The 23,459-nt window shown below is 37.7% G+C and overlaps 1 protein-coding gene and 1 long non-coding RNA gene across 5 annotated transcripts in view; one reads left to right on the top strand and one right to left on the bottom strand.

Moving 5' to 3' along the window:
- The window catches only part of UTRN (utrophin), a 454,375-nt gene that overhangs the window by 382,104 nt on the left and 48,812 nt on the right, over positions 1–23,459 (top strand). For all 4 annotated transcript variants that reach the window (XM_054722125.1, XM_054722126.1, XM_054722124.1 and 1 more), the window contains 5 exons: positions 3,630–3,691; positions 5,073–5,147; positions 14,215–14,416; positions 20,142–20,227; positions 22,734–22,891. In XM_054722125.1, the coding sequence (XP_054578100.1) occupies positions 3,630–3,691; positions 5,073–5,147; positions 14,215–14,416; positions 20,142–20,227; positions 22,734–22,891 (583 nt within the window). The remainder of the gene's footprint in view (positions 1–3,629; positions 3,692–5,072; positions 5,148–14,214; positions 14,417–20,141; positions 20,228–22,733; positions 22,892–23,459) is intronic.
- The window catches only part of LOC129150482 (uncharacterized), a 91,713-nt gene that overhangs the window by 36,928 nt on the left and 31,326 nt on the right, over positions 1–23,459 (bottom strand). The gene's annotated exons all lie outside the window — the stretch shown is intronic.

Raw genomic sequence — 23,459 nt, 5'->3', positions numbered from 1 at the left:
TCTGCCTGGATGCGTGGAGAGATGTTTTCCTCTCATGGTTCCATAGGGGTTTTGGCCAAAACACCACACTTGTGACTCTAGAGAAAGCGTAATTATGTTTGTTGTTTAAGTATAAAGTTTGGCTCTGTATTACTCATAGCCTTGTTTGGTTCATGAGCTTTGGTTTGTTCTTTCAGGATGGGCTGTCTGTCTCTGGACAGTAGTGTTGCCATGGGGATTGAAATTAATCAAAAGTAAGAGACAAGCGATCAAGTGAATACTGGTAGGCTGATTTAAGACTGGGAGGCCATGATGAAATTGTTGGAATTACACTATATTTTCAGCAAATCCTTCTTTAATTCTTATTGATGGTAGGGAAGCAGTTGTTTTATTAGAAAAATTTGGAGGTGTTTTTATTTTTTTATTTTTAGGTTCTCACTTTCAGTCATGCATTTAGCAGCTTTTTAGGTCGGTGCTTCTCAAACTTAAATGTGCATATGAATTGCGTGGGATTTTGTTAAGAGGGGATTCTGATTCAGTAGAAACAATATCTATATTGAACATATTCCTGGGCTGTACTATCACTAGTAAGAATGTTCGATGAAACAACTTCAGTATTTTCTTCGTGGTCTTTGGAGCAATTCAGATAGTAAATGGGTGGAATGGTTTTGTTGGTATTCGGTAGCAGCTCATGAAGTGGGAATACATATTTGCCTCTGTATTAGTATTAAGAACCAGGTACAGGAGCCAGACAACTTTCTAACTCTTCCTGAGACAGATCTTCACATGGTAGGTATGTTCTTTTGTTTGAGATTTTAGAAATTCTAGGATATTTTACCCAGTCCTTTTCAAAGCTAATATTTTTCAAAGCAAATTATGAGTTATTTGGGGGTTCTGTTACCTGTGGGTACATGACAGTGATTACATCCTTTTCCCAGTGACATGCCCCACCTCTTGACATATTACATAGGTTTAAAAAATAATGTCTCTTAAATGCGATTGTATGAATATTTTAATACCTCTCTTTTGTGCACTGTGCCATTTCACCTAGCTTACTAAACAATTTTATAAGAACTGAGTGTCATCCGAGAAGTCTTTCGAGTACTATAAAATGTTATTACTCTATTCTGACCCAGATAGGGACAGGTAACTATTTTTAAATATAAGGCCATTTTCCCATTGAAGTTGAGAGCTAACCAACTCACATACACACTCAAAATGAAGGAACCTATGTTGATCTGCTCTACCATCTCACTCCCAAACGACTTCCAATTCTTTGAGTTAGTTTTGGAAATTATAGAAACAGAGAAAATATAAACCTTGCTTTGAAAGTGACGAATAAGGATCATGAGAAAAAAATGTTTAATATCTATATTTTTAAAACTCCAGTATTGGTTGAAAGGTTAAAGTAGGTGGTGGGCAGGCAGGCTAAATAGCAATCTTAGTGAATAAAAAAAAAATTGAATTGATTTAAAGAAAAGGGAATGGGGAATGGGGCTATCCAAAGGGAAGGGCTACACAGCCCTGAGCCAAAGGGTATTGGGTCCATGATAGCAACAAAAATATGCTTGGGACAGTGAGACAAGGAAGGACATCTAAGAAACAACAGGAGAGCCTAGCCTGGCTGCTTTGGTTCACTAGGTAGTCAGAGAAAACGGGGCCTTGGAGACAGGTTTAGGGGGTGAGCCTGGGATGAGCTGCTGCTGCCCATTGCTCCCCTCGGTGCAAGTCTTATGGGATCCCTTAGAGGGAAGAAGGGGCAAGAGAATGACACTGGGGTGCTCCCTTGGGGGAGAGGACATGCTGGATCCTTTTGTCCTGAGCGTATTTATCTCTCTTGCAGGTGGAAATCTTAGGGGAGGTCTCAGGGCAGGTCTCAATAGAATATTCATCAGCTTTCAAGGTGTGCTCTTTCAGGGTCATGGTCTGCACTGATTGGTCGGTGCCAGGGCAGGGGGTGGGGGGGGGGCGGTCATTAGTCAATGTAGCTGATCTTTAGGCAGCCAGGGCATCACTCACTTTGTTTTGCTGCTTTTCTGGGCCTGGAAGTGAAATACAACTAAGGCCTAGATGTTATCTTTAGAGAGGAAAAGGTCGGGCGGGGGGATGGGGAGGGTGGGTCTGACCCACAAGACTAGCCATATGAAAAGTCAGGGGGTCCAAAGAGCATGATCAGCAATATGCTAGGGGAGGATAGGTTACCCTGGGGGCAAGGTCCTTGTTTTCCCAGTTTTGCCCCTTGCTATCCCCCAGCACCTGGGCTTTCTGGCCTGGTGAGTTTCTATACCTGGCCCATCGTCCTTGCTCTGCTTATGTCTAACAGTGGGTAACTGAGGGACGGTCATGAAGTCAAAATGGCAAGAGAGACACATACCTCAGGGGAGTGGGGTCCAGATAACTAGGAAAAAGGTGTCAGGGAAGAGAGCAACTTTCACTCTACCTTCATAGGTCCTGTTTCTGAGGGCCTGGGAATTAAACTGAGAAAAGACAGATTAGCAAGAGAAAAGTAAGTGTTAATTTATGCCTGCAATGTTAATTTATGTGTGCAATGTACAGGTCTGCAGGTAGGCTGAGTAGTGAGTCACACTCAAAGGTGTGGTTAGAATTTGGAGCTTATACACCTAACTTAGAAGGGAAAAGGGATGGGGAGAAAAAAAGACTCCAATGAGAAAAACCAGTAAGTTTCTTCAGGAAAGACATTTTCTTTTTGTAAGAACAAACATGAAATAAGAAAGTTTGTGATGACATTTGTTTATCCAGGTGCGAGTGTGTTTCTACCTTCTTCAGGGCTACCAAACTTCCTGTCCAAGAGGGGATTTATGGCAGCCTCATGTCCCAGGAGTGGCTGCTTTTAGTCGCATAAAGGAAGCTCTGAGAAGACCTCTGTTGAACCTCAGAGGTCACGGACAACAGGGGGGTGGGGGCGTGCGTGTGGAGGGGTTTGGGATGGGAATTGGGGGGGGGGGTTGAGGACAAATATGTGATACCTTAATCAATAAAGTAATTTAAAAAAATAAAAATAAATAAAAATAAATAAAATGATGAAGAAAAAAAATAATTCTTGCCCCAAGGCTAGGGTTCTGAGTGGCTCCCCACAGAGGAAAAGAGAAAATAGGCACAGAGGAAGGAGAGACTTGGGCTGAAGAAGAGGGAGGCTCAGTAGATTGTGAGGTTATGTTATTCAGAGGGAAACTCTTCATGTGTCTGTTCTTCAGGAAATTTGATTAGGACTTCAAAAGTTTAGCGACTTTGACAGCACTGCTGCTCTTGGAGGCTTTGTTCTGAAGGAGAGTATACATCTGCCTAACAGGAGTAGAATTACCCTGGGGACTCTATTGACCTGGTGTCATCAAGCCTGAGGCCCCAGGATCCATGACAGTCACACTTTACGTCTAAGTTTTAATTTTTAGTTGTAATTCTTTTTGAATATATAAAGCAAAAAATTTCAGCTACATTGTCTCAATACAATTGCTCAAATAAAAATGTATTATTGTTGTTCAAATATTAAGTAATTGGGCACCAGGTTTCTGAGTGATCCATCATGGGGATATTTTAAAAACTTGAATAAAAATTCTGTTTGTGTACTTTCTGTGGGACATATATTACTTATATGTTCTTTTATTTACATTTATTACATTTTTCCCCCCCAGCCATCAAACACAGACAACCTGTTGGGATCATCCTAAAATGACCGAACTCTTTCAATCCCTTGGTGAGTATTGTTTTATTTAATAGTGATGAATTAACTGAAACTGAAAAGGGCATATTCTTGGATGAAAACTAATCACCAGCTCTTTTTTACATAGCATGTTATGTTTAAAGCATCATGACAGTGACATATAAAAGCGGTTGAATTGCTAAGGTCAATGAAGCAAATAGGTTTTACCACTCTTCTTAAGAGAATGTAAAGTTTGAAATGGCATGGCCCAAAAACCATGATTTTAAAAGGGGAATATTATAGGAGGTTTTTCCTCCCTCATATTTGGGCCATCTTAATCTTCAATTTTTGTGTGAAAGCAAAAACAATTACAATACAGCAGCCTCAAATCCAACTGCTTTTAAATCTGCCTTTAGCTTGCTCTTTATGTAATAGATCTTATTAAGTTAGCTAGCTGAATTTTATTTCTTCTAAGTATAGCTGAAGAGCTAAATACATTTTTAATTAAAAAATGCAAGAAAACTCATGAGGTGACAATTCTGCTCTTGTAGATTTCCAGTAGAATATGACTTCATGATGTGTGTGTGTGTGTGTGTGTGTGTGTGTGTGTGTGTGTGATTTTGAAAGAGTTTTTTTCTTTAAGGAGCAAATGTGCTGCTGCAGAGAGAGGGGTAGCACCCTAAGGCTCTCATGCCCACTCCCATTTCGACAAGTGGGGAGCACACTTTTAGTCTCTTTAAATAACAGGCTCATATGTGAACTTCCATTTGGGTGGGTGAGGGAGGCTTCAGAGTTGAACAAGTGAGAGAAAAGCCACTGGTTTGTTTGGTTAGCAAAGGAGAGGGCAAATTTTGATGATTTCTGAGTTTTCTTCTAACTCCACTAGTCTCAAATACTGGTACTCTGTCTTTAGGGGACAGAGAAAGAAATTGCAATATTTGCTCTTTCCGAAGGCTGGAATAGTGACTGTAAGATGATTTGGGCCAGATCTATGAAAGGGCAGAAGCAGCACATAGATCAGAATGGAGGACTGTAGAAATATAACTAGCTCTCTGAGTAGTGAGATGACAGAAAACGGACTGTCCTTGTGGAACACGGCCCTGGAGGAGGGTCCCGCCTCGCTATACAGAGGAAGGACCCTCCACCCACAGTGGCATGTAGTTATGAAGCCGTTGAAAGTTCACAGACCAGGTGTGTTTCCTTTTCCTCATTTCCTTCCTTTTTCTTTCCTGGAAGTTTCTGTGTAGCATTGCTTTGGAATATATCTCACCACGGTGCCAATGAACATTTAATTTTTTCCTTAAATAATTGCTGTGGATCTTAGGAGAAGAATTTGTAATTCGAACACACATCTGAAGTAAACAAATACCTTCTTGCCATGGGATATAAGTTAAGCAATCAGCATGCTTTTGAATGTGTTCCTTTTCCATTACAGCTGACCTGAATAACGTGCGTTTCTCCGCCTACCGCACGGCCATCAAAATTCGAAGACTACAGAAAGCACTGTGCTGTGAGTCATCCTACCAAAGTTAATTACTCCGTTCTTTGAGTTGCCTTTTTTTTTTTTTTAAGACAAAGATAAATGAAGAGAGGGATGTGTTTGTAGAGTTAATCTGATTTTCGGTGTGCGTCACTCAAGGAGTTGGCTGTGATTCTATAATGCTCTGTTATTTGCCCGTCAGCATCATGCAGCCGTAAAACAAATGAACATATGCTATTCCCAGTGGGAGGACAAAATTAACCAAAATACAGCAGTAACATAAAAATATTTTCCTATAAAGTATGCTGCCACCCAATTTAAAAGGATTAAAACAAGAAATCAAAGTGCATATATAGTAGATCATTGCCTTTTTAGTACTTTGTATCTATTTGGAAGTGTAGGGTTTGAACCAGTTCCATTCAGTACAATCATACATAAACACTTAAATATCGCATTTCTAACCCAAATTTGAACTGTCACTTTAGAAAATCAGATAAAAGGCTCTGTGTTCATTTAAATATGTCTTGAGACATTTGGAATTATCAATATGAACGTTTCCTTTCTGTGGTAATCATTTTACTAAGGGCTATTTCCCCCCCACCCCCCGCAAATAACTGAAGTTTAAGTAGAAATATGCATTATAATGCTTTTATAGAGTATAGATTTAAGCTGTCTGGATTCAATTTATGGTTGTAGTTTTAATGATTGAGTCTATTCAAAGAACATTTAGGTCTTATCAGCTAGTTAATGTGGAAAGTGGCATTTGCCCATACTTTTAAGAGGGTAATTTAAATAATTCCAACAATTCTTGTTTGCTGCCTTTTGCTCACAGTTGTTATACTAGTATGTCTAGACAGTTCAGTGAAGCTTTGAAAATAACGCTTAGAAAAATGATATGTTAAGGTTAAAAATCTCCTTAAAAGTCAGGAGAAATTCGAAATGCATGTAAGCTGATTACATGAAAGGAGTTGAGGAAAGACAGTGTAGAATCATTCAGAGAAAAGACAGCAATGCAAACCTTTAAAGTTAGAAACGTGTAAGCTATGTGTGGGAGAGAAGTCTATGAAGGGCTGAAAAACACCTCTACATTAGGCGATAGAAGAAAGGATGAGATGGCTGTCCTGCACATCACATCATCCGGGGAGCCCCACATAACTGGCAGGTTGTAGTGATGGCAGCAAGGGTTGAAAAATTACCAGTCCAAAAAAAAAAAAAAAAAAGCCAGCACTCTGGCCAGTGGTCAGTATGCTGAGCCAGAAGAAAGTGGGAAGTGAATTAGGAACTCACAACAGGGATGTTCTGAGCTCAGTGAGTCCTTGGTGGCAGCAGTTTTGAAAGAGGCTCAGCTGCATGTCCAGCATCCAGCTGCCAGACCTGAAAGGTCTTTCAGGCCTGATGAGCTATAAAATGAGGACAAATGACTCAGCCGCCGAGTCCCCACTGACAGAAGACTGCCTCGTACATGTTCATTATGAACAGGGCCCCATTTTCACTGATACTTCTTGGCGGGGGTGGGGTGTAGACATTAATGCATTTGGTGTTTCTTTCTGCTGTTTTTTTTTTTGTTTTGTTGTTGTTGTTTTCCTTCCAAAGAAAAATGTTCCCCATTTCACCTCATTTTTTCAAACCTGAAAGGATCAGCAGAGCGATGCCTCCCACTTAAAAACTAAACAATGGCATTTAGTAACACTTAGAAAAGTGCTGGCTTGTAAATATTTGAGGTGATGTTCTGAGAGCCACCTGGCCTCTACTTCCCCGGCTCTGCCCACTGCTCTCTAGCCTGGGCCTTTGCTCCATTGTCAAGCTCACCTGTTCATGATTAATCTGCTCCTTCCTCTCCCTTCCTTTCTGTCTGCTTGCAGTTCCCTGACCCTCCTCAGCAATGGTCTGTAACCCTTTGTTCCTCCCAAATGCTGTTAAAAATTTACTCCTTTTGGAAACATTTACCAGCTAATTCCACCTGCCACCCATTTTTCCAACACTTTACGATGGCCTCTAACGGCTGTGTCTCACATAAGTGCCCTGTGTGTGCCTCTGTGTGACAGATAATGAATGTCAAGACTATTGCCCCGGCGTCACTGAGAACGGCTTTAGGTCAGGGGTTGCCATTCATTTTGTGTAAATCTCCACCCACCATGATGTCCTAATGTAGAGGGCACATCACCATCTCTGTCATTGTTCACTCATTTATTGGGCTCCAAGACTGTGCAGGAGATAAAGAGACTTGGTTCCCACACTCAAGGAACTTAAACTTGGAGAGAGCACGTTATACATGCACATAGCTCTCCTACTTACAACAGATTCCTGCTGCCCTCGAGTGAAATGGCCTTTGTCTGGCTTATCTCCATCTACCCGGTCCTCTCTGCTCCACTATGGGCTCTTATCAGGTCGAAGGGACAGGTGAAATGTTCATCTCTGGATTCCGTTCTCGAGCCGAAGAGTTCCTGTCTTGGCTCTTTGTGCGTATCCTCTTCCCCTGCTGGTACGTTCTCTCCCTCTAGGTCCTAGTTTCACTGTCGCCTGGCTTTAGTGAGGCTTTCTGGGCTACTTCATGTGGACCGCCCCATACATGTCAGCTCATGGATGCAGTTCTTATGTGGTGCCTGCCATAATGTATGGTATTCTGTGTATTAACCACCTGTCTCTCCAAATAAACTAAGCTTTCATGTGAGGGAGGAATCTCTTTTCTCCTCCACTTCAGGGCCACATACAGCTTCTGGCACAGAGCAGTCTGCGAAGACATATTGAGTAAATGATTTGAGTTTGAAAGTTATAGGAGTACACAAGAAAATAGGTATAAGAAGATTTGTAGCTGCACTTTTGTATAGTAAAATGTGTTTAATTTTGGCATATTGATAAAAGTGATATGATACAGTAGCAAAAATAAATGAATGTGTAATCAACATCAGAATGGTTGACTCGTAAAACTATAAAGGTGACTGCACAACTAAATGCTATATTATTCAGGGACACAAATATACATCCAGTAACTGAAAGTGAACTAAAAAGATTAGTTCTCCTGTGATTCTGAAGGGTTTGATTGAGGTTTTCCAAGGCACTCCCAAGATATTAATATCAATCTATTTCTTTAGCTGTGTGATGGATCAGTGGGTGTTTATCATTTTTCTTTAGACTACACGTATATGTATTCTTTGGTGTTTCTATTTTTAAAAAGCTTTATGTGATAGGCAATAAACAGAGAATCCAGAGGGAAGTGCTGTCAGAGGAGGGAGAGATCCCCTTCATTGTGAAGAACAAAGTAAGCTTCCTTGAATAGGAAGCAAATTAGCCAGGCCTGGAAGCCACACAGGATTTAGGCGGGCAGCTCTGATCCAGGGTAAGAGGGGAGGGAATTATATGCATGACACAAAGGCCTGGGTGGAATTCAGACTAGTAACACAGTCTAAATGGAATAGCTTGCAAGATATGAGTCCAGTATTCAGAAATGCCCTTCAGATCAGGTTAGGTCCAGTTCGAAAGTCTTTTTTTTTTTTTTAATAAAAACTTTTCTGATTTTTTAGGTCCTTTTTTTTTTTTTTTTGCGGGGGGGTGGGGGGTGTGTGGGGAGTGTTCCTCAAGCTTTCCTAATGTTGTATTTAATGTTTGGATTTGTTTGTGTGTGTGTGTGTGTGTGTGTGTGTGTGTGTGTGTGGAGTGAAGTGCTATAGAAGCATTTTCTGTTTGTGAAATTTAGGAGAGAAGGCCAGTTGTGGCTGAATGCAGACAATATCTAAGGCAGATCAAAGGACAGAGGACGAGAAAATAGTGCAGGTGAAAGATGGTGGAGGCTGAGCTGGCTGCTGGTAGTAGGCAGAGAGATGAGGGTATGGATTTGTGAAGAGGAGAAAGGACTGATGACTGGGGGAAACTGGTGGCTGATAAATTGCAGAGAGTAAAAGAAGGAGAGTGTTAGGATAGCTCAGGATTTGCAGACTGATGGTCAATGGAAGGTAGTAACACTGTCCCTGGATTTCAGCATAACAAGAAGGCAAGACCTTTATTTGGAACATGTTAAGGTGAAGGTCCCTGAAAGAGAAGAGTATTGCTCTAGTTGGGAACAAAGCAGCAGGACTGCAGATCAGGTGTTCAGGCAGGAGAAAACAGTCTGGAATCATCCAGAGAGAAGAAATCACTGGAGTGATGAAAGTGAGTGAGGCTTTATAGATAGGAGACCTTGAGCGTCACCTGTATGTCTTTGGTGTCTGGGGAATAGGAGATGGGAAAGGTGCTAATCAAGAATGGCCAAACAGTTCAAGAACAGGAGGAGTCACAGAAGCCCAGGTCAGGTACCATCTACAGATCTTCAGTGAGTGTTTTTACAGAGGAAAATGATGACCCATTTTCATTTGATCACCTGTGCCTCATATGCAGGATTAAAGAAAATAACTGGTTAGAAAATGATTCTGCTGTTTGTTTCATTTGCCACATGACTGAGCTATCATTTCTCTTCTTTGAAAAGGGAAGATCATAATTTTCTGTGATTTTAATGTAGTCAATTTTTAAAGGTACCTAAATGTGACACACTTCAGGAAGATGTATGCCTTGCTTAGGCACTAAGACAAGGTGTCAGAGTAAATCACTAAAAATTGAAGACACCGTAGTCTGTGGTGTGTGGCAAATTACTGTCATATTTACAACGTGTATTACAAAGGGGACTTTTCTGGATGAAATGTAAGGACAGCCTCATCAAGGGAAGGGTCTTTTTGGAATTTGGTCTATTGTCACTTTATGCCCTTGTGGGGATACAATAACACTGCTGGGTTGCTGGCACAATTAGTGCTGAAATTCAGAAACTTAGAGCATTTTGGCAGTATTTCCATATGCTACTTTGTATCTATGTGGAATTGTAGTTCTGTAGCTCCTACTATCATTACTAAACCCTTCCTTTTATCATACACCATGAAAAGTGAACTTGAATTTTGTTCCTGCTCTCCTGGAGTTTATCATGAATAAGAAAACGCTACAATGAAAATTTTGGATGGTTCTCAGTTTTGTTTTGTTTTGTTTTGGTGTTTGGTGTTTTGTGTGTGTGTGTGTGTGTGTGTGTGTGTGTGTCTGTTTAATACATTTTTATTGATTTCAGAGAGGAAGAGAGAGATAGAAACATCAATGATAAGATAGAATCATTGGTCAGCTACCTCCTGCATGCCTCACACTGGGGATGAGCCTGCAACCCAAGCATGTGCCCTGACTACGAATAGAACCATGACCTCCTGGCTCATAGGTTGATACTCAAACACTGAGCCATGCCAGTTGGAGTTATTTTTTTTTTCACCATCTCTAACTCATGGGAACTTTACACAGTTATTTTATATATTAGCTGAAATTTTGCCAATTATATATTTGGCATCTGAAGGAAATGGATTAACTTATTATCCACAGTTGTGTTTTATATTTTTCTCTCTTTTTAAAAATATGAGCTATTTTTAGAAATAATTTTACTTTAATTCCTGTTGTGTTGTTTTAGAAACCATTTTAATCTGTATAATTTTAAAGTAGTTTTTCTCCATTGTAGATAACTTGAAAAAATAAATAATTTCATGGTGTTTAAGCAGCTAGAGTGAACACATTTTATCCATGTCTTTAAAAATTCAAAATTAGTGTGAGCTGTGCCTCCCTCAAAACTTGTTACAACCTTGACCCATTACCCATCCGATGTGAAAAAAAATAGGTTAAATACAAAGGAAGCTGTTTATTTTAATTAACTGTCCAAAATATCACTATATGTTTTGAGGGGACATTTTTGCATCTGACAAAGAAGAATTAGTTACATTATTTTTAAAAGTTCCCCTGCCCTAACCGGTTTGGCTCAGTGGATAGAGCATCGGCCTATGGACGGAAAGGTCCCAGGTTCAATTCCGGTCAAGGGCATGTACCTTGGTTGCGGGCACATCCCGAGTAGGGAGTGTGCAGGAGGCAGCTGATCGATGTTTCTCTCTCATCGATGTTTCTAACTCTCTATCCCTCTCCCTTCCTCTCTGTAAAAAAATCAATAAAAATATATTTTAAAAATAAAATAAATAAAATAGAAGTTCCCCTGAGCTGATTTCTTTTCATCTTAAAAGTTAAATGTGGAGATATTTGTAATTTCCATGAGCAGACCTTAAATTCTGTAATTTTCAAAACCCGTTTGTTTAGAACTAGAAGAATTATCTCCACACTTAATAGATATACTAGAGGCCCGGTGCATGAAAATTCATGCACTGGACAGGGGTGGGGGGCTCCTCAACCCAGCCTGCCCCCTCTCACAGTCAGGGAGCCCTCAGGGACGGGAGGCAACCTGGCCATCAGGGAAAGGCGATGCCCCTATCACACCTCTGCTGCTGCCACTGCTGACAGCGCAAGCCTCAGCCGGCCCTGGTTACCTGAGCCTCGGCTGGCCCTGGGCAGTTGGACAGCCACCATTCAAGGCTTGCCTACGCCTTGGGCCAGCCCTGGGCAGTTGGACAGCCACCATTCAAGGCTTGCCTACGCCTTGGGCCAGCCCTGGGCAGCTGGGGGGCTGAAAGGACTGGGGGACTTCAGAGGCAGGTGCGAAGAGCGGCCAGACCCGCCTGGGGGTGAGCCTGGCTGTGCCACACGCCTACCATCCTGGTGAGGCTGAGGGGACTGGGCGCTGCCATCTTGTGGCTGTGGGTGCTGCCATCTTTGTGGGTGTGGCAGTCAATTAGCTTATTCCCTCTTTATTAGATAGGCTAAATTACATGGTGGTTTGATAATCTATGCTTCCCTATTTTCAGTTAGTTAATCAATGACTCAACATTGATTTAAAAGAAAGGTTAGAACAGACTGATGAAACTCAGATAGAAGGCAAGTGAGTCGATGGGGGGGAAGAGATTAACCAAAGAACTTGAATGCATGTATGCTTAACCCATGGACACAGACAATAGTATGGTGGAGGTTTGAGGCAGAGGGCAGGTGTGGGCTAGAAGGGGACATCTGTAAAAAAAAATAAAGTAAAATAAAGATTATCTAAGATTTTTTTTCTTTTGTGTAAAATCTTACTCCTATCTTTTGAGGAACTCCCCTTGGGCAATGTGTGCCTGGTTTCTTGAACTCTGCACGTCTGCCTGATGGTAACCACATACCACTGATACATAAGCCCCACACCATTCATCCACACTGATGTTGGTCATTCTGGAGAGCCCCTTGGAATTCAGTGAATTCTTGTCTTTCCTCAAGCAGTTCTATCCTCCTGGATTTCTTTCCTTGTTTTACATGGATCTCTTGTATCTTCTCTTTTCTTTTTTTAATCCTCACTCAAGGATATATTAATCCATCATAGAAAGAGGGGAAAGGAGGGAGAAAGAGGGGGTGAGGAGAGAGAGAAACATCTATGTGAGAGAGAAACATCAATCACTTGCCTCCTAAACTTAACCTGGCTAGGGATCTAAATGCAACCTAGGTATGTTCCTTGTCCTGGAATCAAATCCACAACCTTTTGGTGTATGGACAGTGCTCTAACCAACTGAACTACTCGGCCAGGGCTATCTTCTTTATTTTTTAAGGCCCATTTCATACCCACTTTCTCAAGGGGCCTTTTCCAGTTGTCCTTCTACTCCCCGAGCAGGAGTACCTCTCATAGAAATTGATGTATTCTTCTCTTGGGGTACTTTCACTCCTCCTTTTAGTCAGGTTATCAGTCTGCTTGTCCTCCTTCTCAGACTGAGAGCAGTGGCCTCTCCTTATCCCCTTTGCCACTCTGTGCTCTAGCACCTGCCATGCCCATAAAGATGTTTTATACATGAAGAGTAAGGATGGGAGCCTTTATTGTGAACCTCCACTAATCCTTACTGGCTACAAGTTGCCTGTATGTCAAAGCATCATGGGAAGCAAATGAAGTTAGGACCAGATTGTGAGGACCCTATACATAAGGCTTCTTTCAGTAAACAGTGGAGGGTTATTAGTTTTCTACAGCATACATTTGTTTGTTTAACTTTTTCTTGAGGTGGCATGTATATAACATTATATAAGTTTCAGGTATACAGCATTGTAATTTGATATCTGCATACACTATAGTATGTTCACCACCAAAAGTCTGTTTACCATCCATCAACATATATTTGACATCCTTTACCCCTATTGCCCTACCCCACTCCCCCTTTCCTCTTGTAACCAGCAATCTGTTGTCAGCATCTATGCCTTTGTTTTCTTTTTGTTTATTCATTTGTTTCTTTTTTGTTGTATATTCCATGGATGAATGAAATCATATGGTTTTCATCCTTTTCCTTTTAACTTATTTCAATTAGCATAATAATCTCATGATTCATTTCTGTCAAAATGGCAATGTTTCATCTTTTTTGTGGTTGAGTAGTATTTCATTTTATATGTGTATATAAACCAGATCTTCTTTATTCATTCATCTGTTAGTTGTCACATAGGTTGTTTCGATATCTTGGCAATAGTGAATAATGCTGTAATAAACACGGGTACATATATCTGGATTAGGGTTTTTTATATTCTTTGGATAAGTACCTAAAAGAGGAACTGCTGGATCATATTGGCAGTTCTATTCTTAATATTGTGAGGAATGTTCATGCTGTTATGCATAGTGCAAAGATTGTTTGTCTTTTCTTTTTTTTAACTGACCATCTTTAATCAACTTTGTGCCTTATGATATACATGTTGAGAAATTGTTTAAGAATTATTAGTTTGACAGTGGCATAAAGAATGAAATGGGAGGCGGGTAAGCAGGCTGTTCTCTGGAATTAAGAGAGGGAGAGCAATGTAACATGTGGGACTTCCTACCATTTGGAGTAGATTTAGAGATTTATGCCTTTCTATATTTACGAGTAGAAAGAGCTTGGAGAGAAAAATAGCCAGAAAAAGAAAGCAGGAAAAATTGATATTCCAAAGAGTGAAAAATGGGATCATATTGTAAAGTGACAGTTCAGATTCAAAATAATGCAAATGGAGATGAAAGAAGAGGTTAAAAATGTAAGAATGGAAATACTATTTATTACTTTAAAAACTGAAAATAGCTAAAAAGGATAGATTCTTAAAGAACAAGACAAATACTTAAGACTAGAAATGTTTTTGTTCCAATGTTGTTATATAAAGTAATGACTGTACATACTTCTTTCTCTCACCCTATTAGTGGATCTCTTAGAGTTGAATACAACAAATGAAGTTTTCACACAGCACAAGCTGAACCAAAATGACCAGCTCCTTAGTGTTCCAGATGTCATCAACTGTCTGACAACAACTTACGACGGCCTTGAACAGCTGCATAAAGATCTGGTCAATGTTCCACTCTGTGTGGATATGTGTCTCAACTGGTTGCTCAATGTATATGACACGTAAGTTTTTACTTTTTCCCATTAAAGTACAATTCTTGAATGACATATGTGAATAATACAAAATACATACATCTTCAAAGTGAAAATCTTAAAAGTGCTTTCAACGTACTTTATCCAGTGGAAATATTTATGTTAATTGTTGCAAATGAATGACTTTCCAAAAATTGAGCCATTAACCAACAATAAAACAAAAAAGAATGTCCATCCATTATTTTAAGATTTTGCTTTAATTGCAAAAGCTGTCAAATTTGTAGGGTCTTTTGTTTTTCGTTTTGTCACCATGCTAGAGGAAACCTAATTGAAGTACGTTCAGTTTCCTTCTCCTTCTGGAATTTTTTATAGTATCTTTTAAAGACAATATTTTGTAGGTTTTTTTTATGAACTAAAATAATTTACTGGCTCATAATAATCTGTGATTTTTGTGTGACAACTTAAGAGCAACTCAAATGGCAATTAAAATCATTTTTACGTCTCTTTTGGTATTAGCTTTACTTATTGCAAAGGCAGTTATGTATGGATGTGGTGTTTTAAGTAAGTTATGCTGCAGGGCACTAATATCTGTAATTTCATTAGGTACTCATTGTTACATAAAGAGCATTCTCAACTTCCCAAATAACTTAGTTGCCATTAACGAGTTTTTGAATGTGACAGTGCATTTGTAAAATAATTCTAGAAAGACCTGCTGTGTGCTGACATTTCTGAACTATTAGGAGGAATTATTCATTCTTCTGGTAGGGGGTTAAAATATGCGAAGATGAACTAAGAATATGAGGATTGTTGTTTTTCTCTCACACCCTGAAAGTTCTCTTTCCATTAATTAGCTGTATGAAGATTTGTGTTTATCAGCCTTTCATTAGGCTTAGAGAAAAATAAGATAGATGATAGTTCATAAGTACACACACTTAGCAGCTGATTCTGTATAAGTAAGTGTGATGACAATAGCTCTAGAGATGATTAATTAAAGTTTGCTTATACTTTGGCGTAGAAACATTTTTTCTTTTTCAATATTCACAAATATCATAAAGTTTTTTAAATAATCCAATAGCCTTTGTGTGCTTGAGCATTCTTAAAAAATTCCTTGAGAAGTGATAGCATGAATCTCAATTACCATAATAAATGTGGGATTTACTATATCCTTGTCTGACATATTTTAATACATTTTATTTTAATGCAACTCTATCCTGCTATGGTAAAATAAAACTGTCTATCCTGCTATGGTAAAATAAAAGCAATTATGAACTATTAAGTTGATTTTCAATTTTTTAAACCTCCAAAAGAGACATTTTCTATAGTAAATTCACCAAAATAGCTGGTCAATTAGGTGTTTTAACTACAAAGCCTATAAGTTAATTTTACATCCCAGGAAGAAGGCTAAATGCATAGCATATTTAGGAACTTCATTAAGCCCTGTGGAGTATGGTAGAGGTGCACATCTTGAACCATATTTAAAGAATGAACACCCTCGGCAATGACTGTGGCCCTAACACACTGTATTAGTTTGCTCTGGCTGCCATAACAAAGTACCACAGAGTAGATTAAACAACAGAAATTTATTTCCCACAGTTCTGGAGACTAGAGTATAAGAACAGTATGTCAGCAGGGTTGGTTTCTTCTGCGGCCTCTCGTCTTATAGATGGCTGTCTTCTCCCTGTGTCTTCACATGGTCTTTCTTCTGTGTGGTCTGTGTCCTAATCTGTTCTTATAAGGACACACATTGCATTATGGCTCAACCTAATAGCCTCATTCTAACTTAATTACCTCTTTAGAGATCCTATCTCCTAATACAGTTACATTCTGAGGTACTGGGAATAGGGACTTCAACATATGGATTTTAGGGAGATATAATTCAGCCTATGACACAGATACATGCAGTTTACACTGAATGGCCCAAAGAGAATACTGTCACTTAGTTGGGAAGGAAGCAGTATGTGAAATGTCATTCTAGGAAGTTATCTGTTTGTATATTTGTTTCCCACCATCAAATGTGAACACATGAAAACTGCTCTACTAAGATACTGTTTCTTATTTAGAAAGACAATATCTTGAAATTTTCCATTATAAAAGGGGAAAAAAGCTTTTAAGATATACCTCCCTTTCATGTCAAAGAAATATAGCAAAGACCATGGTGGGTCAGAACAATGTCTAGTCTGTTTAGTTTCTCTCTCTTGGAGCAATATCGTGAATTAACCTTAGGAAGAAAACATGGTCTCTTATATGACAATAGTGTCAGATGGCCAGAGTTGATTGCCCAAATCTCTCTAATAACTATAACTTATTCATGTATCTAAACAAGAGTGTTTAACTCTTTTCAAACCATTAGTTTCCTTTGAGAATCTGATAGGAACTATCTATCTACTCCTTCCTATGCACCAGAAAATGATGGACCCTAAGAAGTCTCTGAATCTTGGAAATGGTGCCATGATCTAACCCTTTCATTCATTCAGCTGTCTGACATTCATTCATTAACCATATGTTTTGACTGCCTTACTTTGTGTAGTATGATGCAGACAGAACTGGCATCTGCAGCTCTTGAAGTATATTCAACCTGCTCTTGAAATATAGACAGCAGATAATCAGACAGCAGATCATAGAATTCTAGAAGTAGGACTATGAGGACCTACCATTTTGCCCTCCTTGTTTTACTGATTAAGAAACTGACCCAGTGAGACAAGACAATTTATCCTTGGCCACCTATTGCATATTAATGGTAGGTATGGCACTAATATTCATTTTTTTAATATTGCTTGATTATTACCATATTGCCATATCTACGAAAAAAATAGTACTTTATAAATTATTCTACGTTTACTGTTTCTTTAAAGTTTTAACATGTACCTCCCTTCTCCCAATATTCTAAATTTTATTTTAAAAATCTGTTTTCTTCTGTTGTGGATAATAAGAATGCAAATATTTTAATCTGGTTGCTGTGTGATTTGGTAACCAGTTCACTTTTGACATCTTAATTTCTCATCTGAAAAATTGCAATAAAACATCTGCTTGGATCACCACACATAAGTGACTATGAAGGCCAAATAAACTAATATGTAGAAAGGTCTTCATAAATAATAGAAATGAAATTGATTCCATTTATAAGAGTTCACAGCCTCACTCAGTCTTTATCTTCCCAGTGTAAAAAGTCTTAATTTTAAAATCATCCTTCTACATTTAATGGAAATCAAAATTGTTTAAATTATTATTTAAAGTAATAGAAGACTTGGTTCAAATGCTTTTGTCTCTGTGGAAACTATTAACCTCACTTGCTGCAGTGTGAGGTTATTTTTTTCTACTTTTCCAAGATAGATATAAATTGTAGGGTGCATATCTTCCCAGTTAAACTAACGTCAGGAGTTAATTATGAAAGCTACCAGGAAACCAAATACTTAAGTATTGGGTTGTATCACACAATAATAAATTTTCCTAGCTCGCTATTGCCTCTCAAATCCAGATACCTTTTTTTAACATCAAAGCCCTGCGTCATCTGGCCCAATATCATCTGGACAACTTTATCAACAATTTAGCCTCAGTGCAAGTTCTTGCCACCGGCATGAGTCTTGTCACTAGTGCTCACAGGCCTCCCTCTATTTATTCCCTTCCTAAACTTTTCTTGTGATACTTTCTCCTAGTTGGGACAGGTGAGCCATGTCATGCTCCAGTGTCCAACTTACATATTTTTAATCAAATGTTGTTATCCTAAGGACTATTTAAACTAATCACCAATCATTAATTAGTCAGCCACAATTAACTTATATTGATTCTTTCCATATATAAAGGTTGGTTTTGTATATTCTTATGATTCTCTAGTTGTTTTCTTGTTTCACTTCCACAGTGTGTGAGCATATCATGGGTAGGAACTGTGTCTTGTACTTTTGTAGTGGTCCCTATGGTATGTAGAACAATGCTGGGATCATCGTAAGCCTTCATAACTGTTGATGGTGTGATGAATGGATGACTGACATTTTCAGTAGTCTTCCTGATGATTTTCTTTTCTTCTGTTGACACCACAGACTGGAGGTCATCCTGTAATGCCTATCATTTTGATCTTTTTCCCCCCATAAGGGATTGCTTTGTCCTTAGGCATATTCATGTACTAGTCTCTCCACACAGCCCTTTGTTATCTTCTGCAAATCTACTGTCTGATTATGTCCAAAGAATAAAATTTCCTGATTTCTGGAGGAAAGAAAAGAGACTTTGTCTATTTGCATATGATAATTAGAAATGCCTAAAAAATATGAAGTAGAAGCAAAATTTCTAGCATAGCTCCGTTTAAGATAATTGTAAGAAACTGGAATATACAGTATATGTTAACTTAGAAATTCTGCTTATAATAATTACATTTATTTTTAAATCTATTACTTGTTTCATAGGGCAATTCTGAATGTTGTATACATGCATAGTGAAGGTTCAAGTAATTTGTTGGATATGATAATATATATACTCTAGGCTATTGAGGGATGGTTTTGAAAGTACATTATAGCAATACCTAAGCATTTTTTAAAATTTTATTTTATGTCAGTATGTGTATACAAAAATTTACCAGAGTATTTACAATTTGTGAATGGAAGATATCAATTAATATTAATAGTAAAAATATCAATAAGATCAAGACTTAAATACAGTTTGACAATAAGACTACCTAAAATTAAAGTTCCACAATACAAATATTTGCTTGTTTTTGAATAGCATGAATTACTAAATTCTATGTATTCAGATAATTATGTAAAAATTTATTTCTAGGTTTTAAATGCTTTATTTGTAAATTGAAAACATATTTTAAGAAAATTAACAGCAACAATTTAACTGAAAACTGATTCTGAATATGAAATATAAAGATAGCAACAAAGACTTTTTTCTTGACTATGTTCTATTCCGTAGCAAGGATCATCATATTGCTAATTTTTATAGTTTCTGCATTTACTTTCCCCATCCCCAGGATCTAGTATAGCAACTAACATTTGGTAGACAGCTCAGTAATTCTTTAATAAATGATGGAATAAAACAACTTTTTGCTTTAAAATAAAATAAAATTTTTTCTTTTAGTCTGCTTATAAGTAAAATTGAAATGGTCTCTCATTGGTATAGTGTAAAGCTATTTTCTCATGTTGATTAATTAATACATTTTGAATTTAATTATAGCTTAATGCTTCCCCAAATAGAGATTCCACACCTATCTGTTTAAGACCAATGGCTAGTGTAATTGCAATAGTAACACAAAAACTGCATTGACAAAGACCCATATCAATTAGGCAATGCATATTTAAGTATTCAGCAGTGAGAAGCCCTCAGTATATAGCTAAATTTTCAGTCATTTTTCTTACATGTGATCTTAGATATATCTTGCTGAACTCATATGCATATATGTATCTATTTTGAATTTTGCATTTGTAGTTATTAATAGATTTTAACTCATAGTATTTATAAAAATGATATATTTTCAGCTTTATAATTAAAGTTTTAATTTTGCCTTAATTTGTTCTTCCTAGTTTATATATTATGTGTAACGTGACTTCAGGCTATAGATTCTTTGAGACCAGGTCGAACATGCTATTAAAATATGTAATGAAATTATGGTGTAGGTTTAACATTAATTATTAAATGTGAATAGAAAAGTCAGAACTTTAAGATGCAATTATTTTTTAATGGTTTACCCTCAAGAAAATAGGTATTTGGAAATATTTCACATACTGTTTTAAATTCATGTAAGACATTGAGATTCTTATAATTTCAGGGGTCGGACTGGAAAAATTAGAGTGCAGAGTCTGAAGATTGGATTGATGTCTCTCTCTAAAGGTCTCTTAGAAGAAAAATACAGATGTACGTAAGACCGTTCTTATACCAATAGTGTTTTTAGTAATGGGAATGATCATTTTATTGGAGATTTACTTTATATGATTGGCTAGTAATAATAGTTCTCATTTTTTTAACCCTTACTCTACATGTCCAGGCTAGACTAAGGGTGTTAATAACATAGTGGACTTGTGTGTAATGAAAAGCTGTTAATAGGATCAAGAGGTGAGATGCGTTGGTGGAGTGAGAACCAACTACAAGTTGTATCTCATTTAATTCTGAGAATAATCATCCCATAATGATGTAGGCATCGTGATTTCCATTTTTCAGATGAGAAAATTAATGCTGAGATAGGTTACAAATCTAGTCAAAGGCTGCAGTGACAATAATTGCAGGGTTAGAATTAGATCACAGAGTTTTCTGACTCTAAAGCCCAAGCCTTTTCTATTTCTGTGTACTTCCAATACTTAAATATACATATATATATCAAGATGAACTAGAACTGTTATAGACATAGTTAGACAAATAATTAAATGAAAGGCATTCTTGGTATTTGGAAAATAACAGGCCCATAGGCCAGAGAGATCTGCCTTCAAACCTCAGCTCTGCCGCTTAGTAGCTGAGTGACGGGGCAGTGTTTTTATCCTGGTGGCACCTCCCTCTTGAGGCCTTCCTGAAATATCCCTTCATTAGATTCAAGCAACACCCTGGCCTTCCTGCTTATAGCTGGTGGCCCATTTGCCTCATCAAAAACACATTTACAAAGATCCTTTTCAGTGGCCTTTTACATCTCTTCTGTGCTAATTTACTGGATCTTGGGTTTTAGATTGTGACTTTTCTCCGGCCCCTTCCCACATTCTGATGCTCCTTTTTATTTCTGACGATGACATCAAAAATGTGAACATTTATGAAAATTTAGAAATGTCAACATTTCTAATGTTAATGTTAACCTTTTCTGGTTTGTGTGTAGTTTTACCTTAACGGTGGCATAGCAATATAGCTACCCGTCTCAAAAGAGGAAAGTTGGACATGATTGATCTTGTTGAACATGTGCATTCCTCTGTACAAGCTATTATGCATGTGCAGCAACTCTATTTACCTAAGAGGCCTCTTCCCAGGAACAAGTTTAAAATGAGCTTCATAGTAAGAATCCTGGACAGATATTTTCTGGCCATGACCATTTTATTTTTGACAAATGAAGAGAAACAAGTAGAACTCTTAACAAAATTTAAGTGAACAAATGATAATAAAAATTAAAGTTATCTTAATTAAATTTGCTTTCCCTATGTATACTTATAATTAAAGTCATATTTCATGATAATTACTATGTAAATATCACTAAGCCTGGTTCAGTTGTTTGAAAGTGCACTGTTGACAATGTTAGATCTGGCATTATTCTCCTTTAAAATAAAGGGAATATAAATTTTGATCTGATATTCATTTATCGGTGTGGTTTTTTTATGGTTTGTAGGATCCAATAAATATTTACTCCCCTTTCTTCTGTTCTTGGAAACGTCACATGAAAAACATTTAGATTTTTCGTGATTATGAATTTTCAGAACTTGGAAATTTCTTTTCAAAAAGTATTAGTTTCTATAACAAAGTGGGTGGTTTTTACATGAAATTTCTCCCCACTCCTAAAGTAACTTATTTAATCATATTAGCTTTATTTCTTGGAACAAGCTAATAATTTTAAATCTTCAAAATGTTTCAAGTGGTTAAAGGAAAGTAAGCAAACACTGGAAAGGAGAGAAGAGTTTTAATTTTATTGAATCAAGAGAGCTATGAAATAAATTAGTGTTTTCTTAATAAATATAAAAGGCTAAAGAACTATGAAAGAAAGCATGAGTTTTGTTACTATGTCTTTAAAATTTGAATAAATGTATTTTAGTACATGAAATGAAGTAAAACAAAAATAATTTTTATAGCTTATAAGGAATGAGACTGATTGGGCCTAAAAAAACGCCACATACACACCTAAAAATAAGACTCTTTCTTGTATTTCTTAATGTTTTTTTTATATAAAATAGATTTAAGTATAGTAATCTTTAAAATAAGTAAATATATACATTTAATAGAATATTAAATTTAGGAGTGAACACAAAACGTTAGTAAACAAATCGTTAAAATGTAAAGATTTGCCCTGAAGGCACATTTATTCCTTTGACAAGTCCTGAGAAGCTTCGTCTTGGCTCACTGTTTTTCTCAATTACAAGGGAAATCCTTACTGAAATCACTGAGTGAAACCCACCCGTATTTATTGTACCATTTGTAAAGGAAATCTGTAGTTACTGGTCTTTTAATATGTATTGACATACAACAGGAGGTTGTTTTCAGAAGCATGTGGTTAACCAATCCCCTGATTACAGACACACAGAATATCAAGGTTGTCAGAATTCAGGAGACGACTAATTGATTCATGTCCTCATGATTTTTTTTTTTTTTAATCTTCATTGTTCAATCCCCATCACCAAAGACATAAGAGAACACTGCGGGCAGATGGAAGTTAACCTCTTGCCTCTCCTCCTTGCAGATCTCTTTAAGGAAGTGGCTGGACCGACAGAAATGTGTGACCAGCGGCAGCTGGGCCTTTTACTACATGATGCTATTCAGATCCCCCGGCAGTTGGGAGAAGTAGCATCTTTTGGAGGCAGCAATATTGAACCCAGTGTCCGCAGCTGCTTCCAACAGGTAAACACACAGGATTGCTGGTGTACAGGGTGTAGTGAGGAAGAGTTTTGAGAATTTTCCAAGAAATGGGACAGGGAACTTGGGCTAGAGCCAAATGGTGAAGGACATTGGGTGCCATCTCAGTAAGTTTGTATTTTGTTTCTTAAGGCATATTTGATTCAAGGAATGGCTATCACCTCAAGAATAGCTGCTTCTCAATATATAAAATCCAAACTCTTTAAAATGTGCTATCAGATTGATGTGATCTGGCCCTGCCTTTGCCCTGGCCTCATCTTGTGTCACTTATCCCCTTGCTCACTGCTTTCTACCCACACTACTTCAGTCCCTCCATTCTTGCCTTAGTGCCTTTGGACATGTGTACTCTATTCAGAATGTTTTTCCATATCCTCTGCCCACAAACTCTTTTCTCATCACCAATCTTTATTTATTCTTTAGATCTTTTCTTAAATCTAAAACCCTCTGAAAACCCTCTCTGACCTCTTTAGATAAGGTTATGTGTTACCCTATTCACCTGTATCGGCTCTACCTTCTTAGGGTGCTCATTACCATTATCATTACACTAGAGGCC

Source organism: Eptesicus fuscus, chromosome 10 (assembly GCF_027574615.1).
Source record: "Eptesicus fuscus isolate TK198812 chromosome 10, DD_ASM_mEF_20220401, whole genome shotgun sequence".
NCBI lineage: Eukaryota > Metazoa > Chordata > Mammalia > Chiroptera > Vespertilionidae > Eptesicus > Eptesicus fuscus.
This window is presented reverse-complemented; position numbering and strand designations above follow the sequence as displayed.